This window comes from Balaenoptera ricei, chromosome 5 (assembly GCF_028023285.1).
Source record: "Balaenoptera ricei isolate mBalRic1 chromosome 5, mBalRic1.hap2, whole genome shotgun sequence".
In the NCBI taxonomy this organism is placed as follows: Eukaryota; Metazoa; Chordata; class Mammalia; order Artiodactyla; family Balaenopteridae; genus Balaenoptera; species Balaenoptera ricei.
The window spans coordinates 81,757-96,639 of NC_082643.1; the positions used below are offsets into that span (position 1 = coordinate 81,757).

The window sequence follows — 14,883 nt, forward strand, 5'->3', positions numbered from 1 at the left end:
CACATTCCAAGTGTCCATAGCCACGTGTGTTTAATGGCTACAGTGTTGGCGGTGCAGATGCCGGTGGTGACGGCGGAAGTGACTGGCTGAGAAAAAGTGAAGTTCAAGATCCTCAGAGGAGGAGAGGGAACTGAAAGTCCAGGCTGCTCATAGGACCGTCTAGACGTGTATTGAAAGTTCCAAGAATAAACAAAGGAGAACCTTTGAAGAGAAAGCCAATAAGCAGGTAGGTAGAACCACTTGGACACATGAGAGGACAGTGCAGGATTCTGCCCATCATCGCAACAGTGAGGAGTGATGCAGTTTTTAGAGAGAAAGAAAGAAAAAAGAATAGTCTGAAAACAAGAATAAGAAGTGAGTAGACAGCCATAAAAAAGAATGAACTTCTGCCATTTGCAGCAACATAGATGGACCTAGAGATTGTCATACTAAGCGAAGTAAGTCAGACAGAGGAAGACAAATATCATCTGATATCACTTAAATGTAGAATCTAAAAAAAAATGATACAAATGAACTTATTTACAAAAGAGAAACAGATTCACAGACATAGAAAACAAACCTGTGGTTACCAAAGGAGAAAGGTTGAGGGGGATACACTGGGAGATTGGAATGGACGTATGCACACTTTTATATTTAAAATAGATAACCAACATGGACCTGCTGTAGAGCACAGGGAACTCTATTTAATACTCTGTAATGACCTATATGGGAAAAGAACCTAAAAAAGAGTGGATATATGTATATGTATAACGGAATCACTTTGCTGTACACCTGACACTAACACAACATTGTAAATCAACTATATTCCAATATAAAATAAAAATTAAATTAAAAAAAAGGGAGTAGAGTTTCTATCGCTCCCCATGGTACGAGGCCTGGGGGGTTGTGGAGAGAAGAAGCAGCCATGTTGGAGAGGGCTTCTTTGGGGATGAATATCTTTAGGGGATGTTTTTCTCAGGAAAGTGAAATCAACCTGTTAATCAACAGACACTGGTTTGCTTACAGCTCTTAGGAGGTGAGAGGGTCTTTGCTGGGGTTGAAAACTTGTGTAACACACACATATTTACATTTTTCAACATAAGTAAAGAGAGATTTGACTAAGTTTATAATATTTAAAATAATTGTTTTTCTAGACATGGGAAAATTCGGGGAGTATTTGACTCTAGTTAATGATTAGTCATTTCTGGGAGGTGGAACCTGGTGACTTTCATTTTTGACTTGGTGCTCTTTTTGTATCAATATTGTCTTACAATGTGTACATTTTTGTCTGAATAAAGAAAAATTCAAATACCTATTCTTTCCTGGAGGTCCTTTAATATGATATAACCTCTCTCCTGAAGAAAATACGGGATTTTCAAAAGAATTGTTAAGTGACTGAGATTGTTGTGTGTGTGTGTGTGTGTGTGTGTGTGTGTGTAATACCAAGTTAGATAACAGATACAAAGGACAACCAAAGTGACCAGTAATGAAGGAAATGCCAGAATATATCACCTCAAATATGCTTCTTTGACGTAAAAGTTATATGGAGGTGAAGGCAATTAAGAAGCAGTAAATGCAGGAAAAGTTCCCCACTTTCTGCCTAAAGGCAGGAAATAAATCCTCCTTTTACTCTTATCAGCCCAGAGAAGTCACCGGAGAAATCTGCAAACAAAACCTACTCCTCTCGCCCTTATATCTCAAGTTATTTCTTCACTATTTACTACCTCAAACCCCTTTGTCCTGTCAATTCTTCACAAACTTATTGTTTCTTGGTCTACAAAATAGAAAAGCTTCCTGCTCTGGTCCTTTCCGGGCTTCGTTCCCTGATGAAGGCTCCTGTGTGCATGCTCAAGGTCAACAGCATTCGTAAACTTTCCTCCTGTTGATATGGCAGTTTGACTTTCAGACACAGCCAGGGACCCTCGAAGGGTCGAGGAGCACTCTTTGCTCCCCTTCTGTAACAATTCTGAGCATTCACTGTACACAAGCGAAAACCAGCCTTCACCGGGACAAATGTGTTTCTCAGACGACATACCAAAGCAGGTGGCTAAAGACAGCTGGGGGGACTTCCCTGGTGGTGCAGTGGATAGGACTCCACTCTCCCAACGCAGGGGTTTGATCCCTGGTCAGGGAACTAGATCCCACATGCATGCCGCAACTCAGAGTTTGCATGCCACAACTAAAGAGCTGGCGAGCTGCAACTAAGGAGCCCACGTGCTGCAACGAAGACCCGGTGCAACCAAATAAATAAATAAATATTAAAAAAAAAACAAAGACAGCTGGAGTCTGTGGGTGCAAGTGTGTTTGCAGAGTCGCTGTTGATGTGCTGAATTGATCTGTCAGTTGAGGAGATAGCCATGGTTCTTTCCCTTCTGTGACATGAGGTCTGCCCTTGGCTGGTGCCAGCAGCTATGGTTTGCAGGCCCATGGCTCTTTTACAATGGCCTTTTTAGCTTGAGGTGACTGAAAACTTTTGCTTAAAATAAGCCACGACTCGCTCAGGTCTGAATGATAATTTGAGTTTAAAAAAAGGTTTAAAGTTGTCATTATTTTTCTTTTTTATCAAGATAAATAATGTATTTTTTTCTTTTCCATGACGGTTGATTACAGGATATTGAATATAGTCCCCTGTGCTCTACAGTAGGAACTTGTTATTTATCCATCCTATATACAATAGTCTGTATCTGTTAATCCCAAACTCCCACTCCATCCGTCCCCCAGCCCCTCCCCCCTGGCAACCACAAGTCTGTTCTCTATGTCTGTGAGTCTGTTTCTGTTTGGTAGATAAGTTCATTTGTGTCATATTTTAGATTCCACCTGTAAGCGGTATCCTGTGGTATTTGTCTTTCTCTGTCTGACTGACTTCGCTTAGTATAATCATGTCTAGCTGCATCCATGTTGCTGCAAATGGCATTATTTCATCCTTTTTTATGGCTGAGTAATATTCCATTGTATACATGTACAACATCTTTATCCATTCCTCTGTCGCTGGACATTTAGGTTGTTTCCATGTCTTGGCTATTGTGAACAGTGCTGCTATGAACATAGGATGTGCATGTATCTTTTTTGAATTATAGCTTTGTCCAGGTATATGCCCAGGAGTGGATCATATGCAAAGTTGCCATTATTTTTCTGTTTGTTTTTTATAGAATTTCTTTCTCTTACATTTTGTGGTTCTCCTACTTGCAGTTATTACAGTTCATCAAGTGGGTTATACTTTGTCAATCAGTTTGAGCAAATATCAAGACAATAATCTCTTTTAGGAGACAAAGTTAGTTTATTAACAGAAGGCAGCCTAGCAGAGTAGAAAACGCATAGTGTTTGCAATGGCCTGACTCTGCCATTGACTGGCTGTGTAGCCAGGAAAGGTCACTCAGATTCTCCTTAGGATCAAGTACAATGGCTTCTCATAAAGTTGTCCATGAATTAAATGAGGTAATGTGTCTGCTCCATGGTGAGCTCAATACTTGTTAGCAATGACTGTTATAGATTAGCCCACATTGTCAAGTAGAGATGACTTGTACAAGTTTTTTTTTTGTTGGAAGAATCACAACAATTATAATTACAAGCAGATGTTTCCAATGTTTAGATAGAAAGATATTACAGCTATTTCAATCTTCAAAGTCATGTGCAGCCTATAGTCTTTTTTTTTTAACATCTTTATTGGAGTATAATTGCTTTATGTTGTTGTGTTAGTTTCTGCTGTATAACAAAGTGAATCAGCTATACGTATACATATACCCCCATATCTCCTCCCTCTTGCATCTCCCTCTCACCCTCCTTATCCCACCCCTCTAGGTGGTCACAAAGCACCGAGCTGATCTCCCTGTGCTATGCGGCTGCTTCCCACTAGCTATCTATTTTACATTTGGCAGTGTATATATGTCCATGCCACTCTCTCACTTCATCCCAGCTTACCCTTCCCCCTCCCCGTGTCCTCAAGTCCATTCTCTATGTCTGTGTCTTTATTCCTGTCCTGCCCCTAGGTTCATCAGAACTATTATTTTTAGATTCCATATATATGTGTTAGCATACAGTTATTTGTTTTTCTCTTTCTGACTTACTTCACTCTGTAGGACAGACTCTAGGTCCATCCACCTCACTACAAATAACTCAATTTCATTTTTTTATGGCTGAGTAATATTCCATTGTATATATGTGCCACATCTTCTTTATCCATTCATCTGTTGATGGACACTTATGTTGCTTCCATGTCCTGGCTATTGGAAATAGAGCTGCAATGAACATTTTGGTACATGACTCTTTTTTGAATTATGGTTTTCTCAGGGTATATGCCCAGTAGTGGGATTGCTGGATCATATGGGAGTTCTATTTTTAGTTTTTTAAGGAACCTCCATACTGTTCTCCATAGTGGCTGTATCAATTTACATTCCCACCAACAGGGAAACTGCAATAGTTTTGCATTACAGTAAGTCCCCTACATATGAACGATTTCCATTCTGAGAGCGCGTTCGTAAGTCCAATTTGTTCGTAAATCCAACAAAGTTAGCCTAGGTACCCAACAACACAATTGGCTCTATACCACTGCTTTTACGCTTGCTTCCAGACACCCTGGGCTTGAAATGAAGATCCTGTATTACTGTGCTCTGTACAGTCCTGTACAGTAAAGTATACGAAAGCACAGCCCCTGGGGAGGGTGCACACACATAACAACGTACGCCAGACACGTGAACTAACTTACGTGACTGGACGTGCGAACGCACGTTTGCGTCTTTGAAAGTTCACAGCTCGAAGGTTCGTATGCAGGGGACTTGCTGTATTTAGTTTCAGAATGTCAGCTGACGGCAGCGCACATGCTCGTGGCAAGAATGTTCCACTGCAACAGGTGGGGCTCGTGAGGAGTCTTCCCGCCCCCCCAGCCTTGAGGTGCTTTCTGTGCAGGCAGACGAAGGCTCTGGTTCCATGCCACCTGTGATGCGGGCATGTGTGCGCTTGTGTTCACATTCATGTCGTCACCCACAGCCCGTACTTCTGTCCTGGGCAGAGGAGACAAGAATTCGGGTGAGCTGGATAGGGGTCTGTCTGTTCACACCCGCCACAGCCTCGACGTCACCGCTCTGCTCTGCTGGGAAGGGTTTTCGCAGTCGTGGGGACAGACAGCAGTGCTGGCAGGATGGAGGCATCGCTCGGCCCCGTCACTGTCAGCAAACAGCACTCGGAAAGGCCTGCCTTGAAACAAGTGTAAGCAGTCACGCCGGGGCCAAGCACGCACTTTCAGCAGACAGTAAGTTACACCTGTGACTTGAAATTTGCTGCATGTACAACTTTATTGGTAAGTTTTTTTTTTTTTAAAGGAATTCCTTTACTTTTATTATTTATTTATTTGTTTGTTTATTTATTTATTTATTTATGGCTGTGTTGGGTCTTCGTTTCTGTGCGAGGGCTTTCTCTAGTTGTGGCAAGCGGGGGCCACTCTTCATCACGGTGCGCGGGCCTCTCACTATCGCGGCCTCTCTTGTCGCGGAGCACAGGTTCCAGACGCGCAGGCTCAGTAGTTGTGGCTCACGGGCCTAGTTGCTCCGTGGCATGTGGGATCTTCCCAGACCAGGGCTCGAACCCGTGTCCCCTACATTGGCAGGCAGATTCTCAACCACTGCACCACCAGGGAAGCCCCTTATTGGTAAGTTTTTATACATTTGCTTTGGAGTTTAAATCCTTTACAGGAGTCAAGCTTCTGATATCATGTCTACCCAGATCTGGGCCTGGCTGATTCCTTCCTACCGTTTGGGCTCGCTGGTGGCACCTCTCGGAGGGCCCGTTCCTTGTCAATCAAGCTTCCCAAGCCCTGCTACTCCCTGTCTCATGACCCTGTTTTATTTTATTCATTGTGATCTAAAATCATCGTCTTTTTTTCTTAATTCATCTTAATTTTTATTGTCATTTTTCTCTTACTAAGAGTATTATCTTTATGGAAGAATGGATATTTTCTGTGCTGCTTGTCATTTGAACCCTTGAGCCTAGAACACTGCTTATACCTTAGCCATCGTGCTCAATATTCTGACTGAATGAATGTTTTTAGGGCAAATTTAAATAACCTTATAATAACATAGTTTAACACTTAAGATTATTTATATTTTGGTACAGTGTTTTAAAAGATTCTCCGTTGTTGGAGAGATAATGAACTAAGCGATTTTAACTTCTAAAACCCAGGCTGTATTTTAAATACCTAGGAGCTTATGAAATACAAATGCTATGTAGAAAATACTAAGCACTTTGTTTTTTACACCAGAGATATGAGCCTTTGGGTGTCCTATTGATATTTTATCCTATTAAGTTTGGATGCATCTCTTTTAATTTGGCTGTTTAAACAGATCCAAGCCTTGAAGCAAATTTGGAACTAGTGAGACTTATCCTTTCACAAATGCCTTACTTCCTGGAGAACTAATAAACCGGATTTACAGGTCAGATTCTGGTTATTGCAATTCTGTCACTTAAGCAAATAAAAGTTAAAATCAAAGTCAAATCAGCAAATCATTATCATAAAAATTGATTTCTTTGTTGTATAAGACAATTAAAGATATTCCTAGGTTTACAGAAATGCAAAACGTGGGACTTGATCCTTGATAAAGAGGAGAGTGAGTAAAGGGCTGTAAAAAGAAAAAAAGCTTCTTACCTGTTGTGGCTCCTTTACTCTCACACGGAGCAGTTTACTTCTGGTCACCAGATGTGTGGAGGTTTTTCCCCCCATCAAGCGATTGTCTTTTCTTTTCCTTCGGAATTACTGATGACTGTTGTTACGCCAACGCAGACTTAGAAATCCCACTTGGACGTGGGGCGAGAGTGGGGAGATGGTGGGCAGCAGATTAGCCAGTGGGGGGCATGGGGAACCAGGGCCCGGGCTCGTTGCCCCCAGACGAGGGCTGCTGGGGGTACGGCCCTCACAGGCGGGGTCTCTGCCCCGGAGCACAGGTGCTCTCGGTGCAGAGGCCACCAAGAGCTCCCCACAAAAGTCACGAGAGGGGGCAAGGACAAAACACATCCAAAAGGAGGAAGGAGGAAGGCGGGACACCAGCAGGTGTCTGTCCTACGATTTCACTGGCTTCTAATGGTTTCTACCTGGAGATGGCGTCAGATCCCCCAGGTTAGGGGTCAGCCCCACAGGACCGCCTCTGACTGCCACTCAGATGCCAACTGCAGCAGTAGTTCCTCGGGTCACCCACAGCCTCCGTCCGATTTGGCTACAAACTGGAGGCTCCCCTGACCCCCTCCTCAGGTCCGATTACTTGCTAGGACGGCTTTCAGCGCTCAGAGAAACACTTCCTCGTGTTTACCAGTTTATTAAAGGGTGCAGATGAACAGCCAGATGAAGAGGGCTGCAAGGCACGGTGTGCGGAGGGGTGCAGAGCCCCGCTGCCCGCTGAGTGCCGCCCTCCCACACCTTCCCCTGTGCACGCAGCGGGCCCTGGGGAGGCCAGGCTCTTGGGATAGCGTGGAGGGTTCATCACACAGGCGTGACGGATCTGTAACCCCATTCTCCGCCCTTCTCCCTTCACAAGAGAAAGGGGCTGGGCCTGAAAATCCCGAGCTTCTGACGGTGGCTTAGCGTTTCCAGTGACCCGCCCTCGTCCAGGACCCCACCCAGAGGCACCTCCTTAGAACAAAAGACACTCCTGTCCTCCAGCAAATGACAAGGGTTTCAGGAGCTGTGTCAGGAGTCGGGGTCAAAGGCCAAATATTAGAACAAAAGATGCTCCCACCACTCTTATCACTTGAGTAATTACAATGTTTCAAGAATTCTGTGCCAGGAACTGTAATCTCCCAGAGAGCTACTGAAGTCTACCAGCTGGGAATTACAAGGCAGCACGTCGGAATGAGGGTCTGGTTTACATTCGGCTCTCTTATCTCCCAACATTGGCAGCCTCGGTTCTCAGAGGACCGAAAATGCATGAATCTGTGAAACAACCCTAATGCGGTGTCTGGCACGTAATAGGCATTACAAAAGTTACATACTTATTTTCTCTTTCTCTTTATTGAATTTTCTCCATCCATTTGTGCAAATCATTTCACACATATTGGTCAATTATTTGGGAGTGATCAATTTAATCTTGGACTCATGAGAATTCAAAATGCACAGAAGATAGTGAACTGCACCGGAACGACTTTTATTGACAGGTACTCAGCACGTTGTTGACTTCCCCACCTGCCTGTGTGCAAATATTTGCTATAAATATACAATCCACAGTGCCTGAGATTCATAATTTTAAAGCAAAGCTCACTGACTTTCTTCAAAGGTTATCCATGTTTATCCCCATGTTTCTAAGTACTATCGATAGGCTCCTTCTCTGTTGAGTAGCTGAGCGTTTAGATTGGTCCTTGACTCTGCTGAACAAGGGGTGATGGGAAGAGGAGATTCACCTTGGCAGAACGTTCGCTGCCTCCTTGTTTACCTGGGTGGATGCTGCGTGCCGAAGATGCGAGGGAGAGAACACACCGAGCTCACCTGGAGGAAACACAGCCCAGTGAGCAAATCAGGCGGAAAACCCCAGGTTAGCAATCAAACATAGTGAGTCTAAGAATTTAAGTACAGAGTCTTGTTGAACACTGGGGAGGCGAATACAGTGCTCCGCTGGGGTTATCACGGAAAGCGTGGAAACAAAGCGCAGGAAGTGCCATGTTAAAGAACGAGGAAGAGTTCAGTGGGAGAGTCGCGGCGAGCGCGCTAAGGATGAAGGACTAAAAAAAAAAAAAAAAAAAAAAAAAGGATGAAGGACTTAGGAAACTGCAGATCTTAGTCACTGGGCTTCAGATTTATTAAGAGATGTTTGGGTTGGAAGCGATGGGAAATCATATCTGAAAATTGCACAATCAGGGTGAAATCTTGGGTTCTCTGCTAATAAGTTATTACGCAGATTTTGTTGAATATTTAAAGATATGTTTAGCCTGGCAGCATCAGAATTGGCTTCCCTCTTCCTTTTCAAAGAATTGACTTGTCTATCTGAGCATTTCACAAATTTTCCTGACTCAAAACCCCCTTTAATAATATTTTTATGTTTAGTACTAAGTATTACTTGAATAGTAATAACATGAACCATATGAAGTTGCTGATATTCAACTATTCTGACTTACAAAAGCAATAATTTCATTTGATTCAAACAATATATTATGGCTACATACCTAAACTTTTTCATTATTTTATCCATTTTATACAATTGATTATAAAATGTGTTCTTAGTACTCTTAAAAATTATATGATATATGAAGATTATATCATAAAATTTGTTTTTGTACAACTCATACTATATAGACAATTTTGAATGATTTCTCATTGTATAAATAGTACAGTTATCTAAAAAATTATATTAATTTATATAATGAAAAGCATAATCTGGGAACATATATTAAATGGCAAAATATCACGTTTGACCTAGGGAAAGAATGAATATTAAAATGTTGGTGGGAGTTTCATGACAAATCACACCAGCAATAGTGGACAAAAGCCATTTCTACCCAGTGGGCTAGAGCAGCCTTGCACAAACGCATGTCCCACGAGTGTTTCTTTTTTTTCCTTTTCCCTTGGAAACGAGTGTAGAAGGAAAATCATCATTGTGTCTCTACTGCTAAGAGAGCTCCTACGTGGAGCCCGGAGGCCACTGGGGAAATGTGACTTCAGGGCGTCTCAGCCCGGATGGAATCTGACCTTTGACCACTTATCGCTTATCGCCCTAGTGAAGGCGTCCAGAACATCGGCCAGAAACTCGAGACACTTTCCAGACCCTCACCCTAAAATAACTCGCCACAACCCATGTGCTTTTTGGACCCCTACCCGAAAACGACGCATGATTCCTCAGGGACAAGCATTTCCTGACCCACATCAAGAGTCCATCATCGTTCTCGCCAGGTAACTTTAACAACCTCGTGGCTTTTTGTCTTTACAAGCCCCTGACTCTTTCTCTTCCTTAGGACACTCTTGGTTTTACCCGAATCTGTGTCTTGCAAACGACAGTTCTTCAGACCACAAATAAATTCTTTTCTTAACTGCAGCCTCTGCATTGTTTGGGGGTCGACCTTTCACGGCATCCGATGAATAGGCTACACCCCCAGCTCTGGCGCAACCTCGGGTGCGAGTGAAGCCGCTGCGGGAGTGCACGGCGCTCCAGCATCTCCTCCGCGGCCCTGGACTTGCTGGTGAGAGCTCCACTCAAGGCTCTCACCTTGGGAGAGGTTCTGATTTATTTGTCTGTCCTCTGTTGTTGACTTCTGTTTTCAAGATGTCGTTTTCTATTTGGTCCGGGGAGTAATTACTGTCGAATATGGAAAGTTCCCTCTCTAAGGGTCAGTCTGCAGAGCAATCCCACTGGAACTCCTGCTGGGTTTTCATATGAGAACTGCGGACCCCGGCCCTGCAAGTATTTGTTTTGCTGACTGTGATTACCTGGGACGATTAACAATTAAATTGACCTACTTGGGGCTCCCTTGAAATCCCTGAATTGGTTTACCTAATTTATTTATTCATTTATCTAATTTATTTGTTAGTCTATGTGTCCAGTCAGTTAGAAAAAAGGATGTAAGACAAAATAGGGAAGTACATTTCAACTGGTATTTTGAGGGCTCCAAACACACTAATGAATCCACTAATGCTTCCCTCAGAGACACTAACTCACGATTACTTCAAAGGATTTCCAAATTGGAAAAACATCCTCTGAGGCTTCTGAAGGTCTCCCTCCGCCCCCCACCCCACCCCTGCCTCTTCCTGTTCCTCTGAATGTCCGCTGCAGTGTTCTCCCTGCTGCCCATCTCTCTCTGAACTTATTTCTTATAACACTAAGATTGATCTCCCATAGAAGGCAGCAATGCATCCAATGGCCTGGTGACATTGTCTATGATTATTATAATCATTGCGAAAAAACTGTTTTTTCAAAATTCTGACCTTAAAGGGAACAAAAGTCTTCCTAGGAGCAGCTTGCATTTCTCTCCCGGTGGCTTTGAAATGTAAATGTTCTACCAGTTCTTCAAGAACCCTTTTTTAGATCATCACCAATCCTAAGACTGAAGATTTATTTAAAAGACTGAGGAAAGGGGTCTTTTTAAACACAAACTACTAACAGGACTCTCTTGTCCAAACCACCTTCTTAAAATTGCTTGTCAAGGACAAACACAAATCTTAAAAGTCTTCCCCACAAATTATAAAAGCCATCTAAGCAAGTTGATTTACTTTATTCCAACTGTAATTTATAAACTAGTGACTTTTGTGTTATAATTGATTTATGGCTAAAGTTTGCTTGTTTTTGGTGGCGCCACTTGGCCTGTGGGAATCTTAGTTCCCTGACCAGGGATTGAACCCGGACCCCGGTAGTGAAAGCACTGAGTCCTAACCACTGGACCACCAGGGAATTCCCTGGCTAAAGTTTTGAAAAGAAAGCTATGAGATCTCTGTCTGAGTCTAACACTTTGTATGTCTAGATATGTACATTTTAGATATGGTATTTTTTTTTACCTCTAGATGGTATAACCAAAATTAATTTGTAAAGAGTTCTATTTAATTGACTTAAAGAAAATTAAGTACTTATATAAATTCTCAGAAATATAATAGAAACTAGCCCAAATGAATTTCAGGTTCATGTGGTCTGGGAAATATTTGGTATTAAATTAACATTTGGTGTAAAACTTGTTTAAGTTTGCTGGTTTAATTAATACAGACATGTTGTTAGAGCTATCAGCATTAAGTATAATACTTTTATTGTACCTAGGTTTGCTAAAAGTCAAGTAATTTCACGTTATCTTTTACAAAATTTGTCAGCAAGAAAAATAATTTGGTGTGATATTTTCAAAAGTAAGTAAATATAAATGGGAAAAGAGTTTTTAGATGAACTCTTTTAGAATAATTATGTTTTATGATATGTCTACATAACAATAGTTTCCCCAAAACATTTTGGTAATTTAAAACTTCAGAGTTTTGCTAAGTTTAGTTAAATGCTAGAATGTCTAGATCATTTCCAAATAAGATAAAATACTGAAACCTTTATTGCTAAACAAGTCTAAGTTTACCTACTTTTCACCTCTTTTTCAGATAGACTAAAACTATTGGGTCTATAAGTAAATGTGTATATCTTGTGCCTTATTAAAAGATTGTGCTATAAAGTAGCATATCCTTTTAAAATTATAAAATGTGTTTATAAGTATGCCAAGCCATGCAACATTAATACAATTCACAACTGTTTAGTTCTTTATTTTTACTAAAAAAAATTTAGGGTTTCAAAGTATTAAGAATTCTACTTAATATATGTAATTAAAACTCCTAAAATTATAAGGAAAGCATCTTTGAATGAAAGGAAACTTTTTTAAAAAAGTATAAAGAATGGAAAAGCATTTGTTAAGGGAAAAAAAGTGATTTTGTCCTAAAGCTGGTTATTTGTAAATGGGAAAGAAAACAAGGGGCAAATAAAATGGAATTAGAAGGTTGTAAAAGGTTTTTAAAAAGGAATCTATATATTACTTCTACATTTATTTATTTATTTTTGGCTACGTTGGGTCTTTGTTGCTGCGTGCAGGCTTTCTCTAGCTGCGTGCAGGCTTTCTCTAGTTGCAGTGAGCGGGGGCTACTGTTCATTGCGGTGCGTGGGCTTCTCATTTCGGTGGCTTCTCTTGTTGTGGAGCATGGGCTCTAGGTGCACGGGCTTCAGTAGTTGTGGCACGTGGGCTCAGTAGTTCTGGCTGTTGGGCTCTAGAGTGCAGGCTCAGTAGTTGTGGCGCACAGGCTTAGTTGCTCCGTGGCATGTGGGATCTTCCTGGACCAGGGCTCGAACCCGTGTCCCCTGCATTGGCAGGTGGATTCTTAACCACCGTGCTACCAGGGAAACCCAAAAAAGGAACCTTTAGAAAGGAATTTTATGAGTGGCCAATCTGGATAAAATCGGAATAACTTTAATTTAGTAAATGAGTTTTACTAACAAAAGTAAGCTGGTGCAAAGTTAAAATTTGGTTTTTCTCTCTGTTAAAAGACAAAGTTTTCTTAGATTATTGGTCTGGTCTTAATGATAAATTGTAAACAAAGGTTTTCTTTACTTTTAATGCAATCTGTCTGGAAAAACAAAGATTTTTACAACTATATAACCATCTATATTTGCCTGTGACATCTTCAATTGTTATCTTGGTTAAATGGATAACTAAGCATTGTTTCACAGTGACCCCTGATCCAATTTGACCAAGTGTTTTAAAATTTTTTGATATTTTTGACAAACTTCCCCAAATCAAATGCTGTTCTTTTTACTTAGAACTAACTTTGAGATATGTTTCAGAGGGCCCCTGAAATATCTCAAAGATTTGTTCTCTCTCCTTATAAAAAAGGGTCGTTAATTAAGTTTATTTGATATGTTAAAGTACATGGGCAAGAAAGACTAAGACTTCTTTATAGGCATATAAGTGTTTCAGAAACTGTGAAGTTTCTAGAAATCTGATATTTCTGGTGAACGTTATCAGTCAATTCTATTTATTGTCTTAAAATGTTGTATACCACAAAGGAAATAACCTAATTTCCTTTGTCAATTGCACTGTAATCAGCTCTTTAACCATGTCATTTTAAGTTTTTTTTTGTCATTTCTAGACAGTTATTGTTTTACATTGATGCTTTTACAAACATGTTTCATATTCAGAGAGATACAAGTAAAGGACTCTGACACACTCTAGAGTACAGTTTTCTAATGAACTTTCAGATCATACCATTGAACTGGGAAAGAATTTATGAAACTCTAATGAAGAAACTGATGGCTTCATATAACTGCTAACAAAAGATAAAGACCAAGAATGTATTCCATGGGACTGAATGAACTGATGGGGATGATTACAATATTTTTGACTTTTTTCTTTTTTAAACCTTGCTGGTTCATTTATGTTTTGCTCTTCCAGGTTTAAAGAAGCCTCCTCTCTCAAGCTGTCTATGACTTGCAGCAATTTGATAAAGTATACCTTTGTAAACAAAGATGAAACATTTATCTTATTCTCCCTACCCGATCCCTCTAGAATTCGGAAACTCTTAGTATTTTTATTTTTATTTCAACATAGTTATTTGCGTAAGTTCAATAAGAATCTGTTCTCCTTATTACAGGACACTATTGGAAGTGTTATATTGCCAAGGCTTTGACTGGAGTGTCATAGTTGAGAGAAACAGACTCAGATGTGACCAGACAGCTTTAAGGAACTAAGATTGACTTTATAGAGCCAATAAGATTCTTGGAAATATGCACTTGGTACCTTGGTTACATGGTTCCCAGCAGCGTAACCAGCTTAGTAAGGAAGGTAACTTCCTGGAAGGTGCAGAAAACTCAAGACATTTTGGGGACCTCAAGAAGAGAAGAATTCACCCAAATCTGTAGGTACTGCAGGCAAAGTCTGATAGCCATCCTTTGCTTGTCTTTCCTTGCCTTGAGAGGTCTTTAAAAGTTCAATCTGGGATTCCCTGGTGGTGCAGTGGTTAGGACTTGGTGTTTTCACTGCTGTGGCCTGGGTTCCATCCCTGGTCAGGGAACTAAGATCCTGCAAGCCATGAGGCATGGTCAAAAAAAAAAAAATTCAATCTGAGATTCCTTATGAAAAGTTCCAGCAAATCCTGTTTTAAAAAGCCTGTATAGTCAATTGTTATTGTTGTTACATGTATATAAATAATCAGATCAAGTTTTTTGAAACCAGACATTTTGCAAACAAGTTAGTCTTAATTAGACTATCTTTGGTAGAAATGAGGGTGTTTTGAGAGATAAAAATTATGTTTCAGTAATATACCTTTGTGGATATTAGGTTCCAGTACTCAGTTGTCTGTGAGGTTTTGCTATTTATCTGTAAACTGGACTAGATCCTGAATTCTTCTGGTTTCCTCCAATATCTGGCTATAATTCTCCAAACTAACATTTTCAGTTCTTCTCCCATTTTTTAAAAACTTGGAATCATTGAGAA

The 14,883-nt window shown here is 40.8% G+C and overlaps 1 protein-coding gene across 1 annotated transcript in view; it reads right to left on the bottom strand.

Moving 5' to 3' along the window:
* ASIC5 (acid sensing ion channel subunit family member 5) overlaps positions 1-5,123 on the bottom strand; it is a 49,815-nt gene extending 44,692 nt beyond the window's left edge. The window contains 1 exon segment of the mRNA XM_059924321.1: positions 4,970-5,123. Coding sequence (XP_059780304.1) covers positions 4,970-5,123 — 154 coding nt within the window.
* Between the last annotated feature and the right edge of the window lie 9,760 nt (positions 5,124-14,883).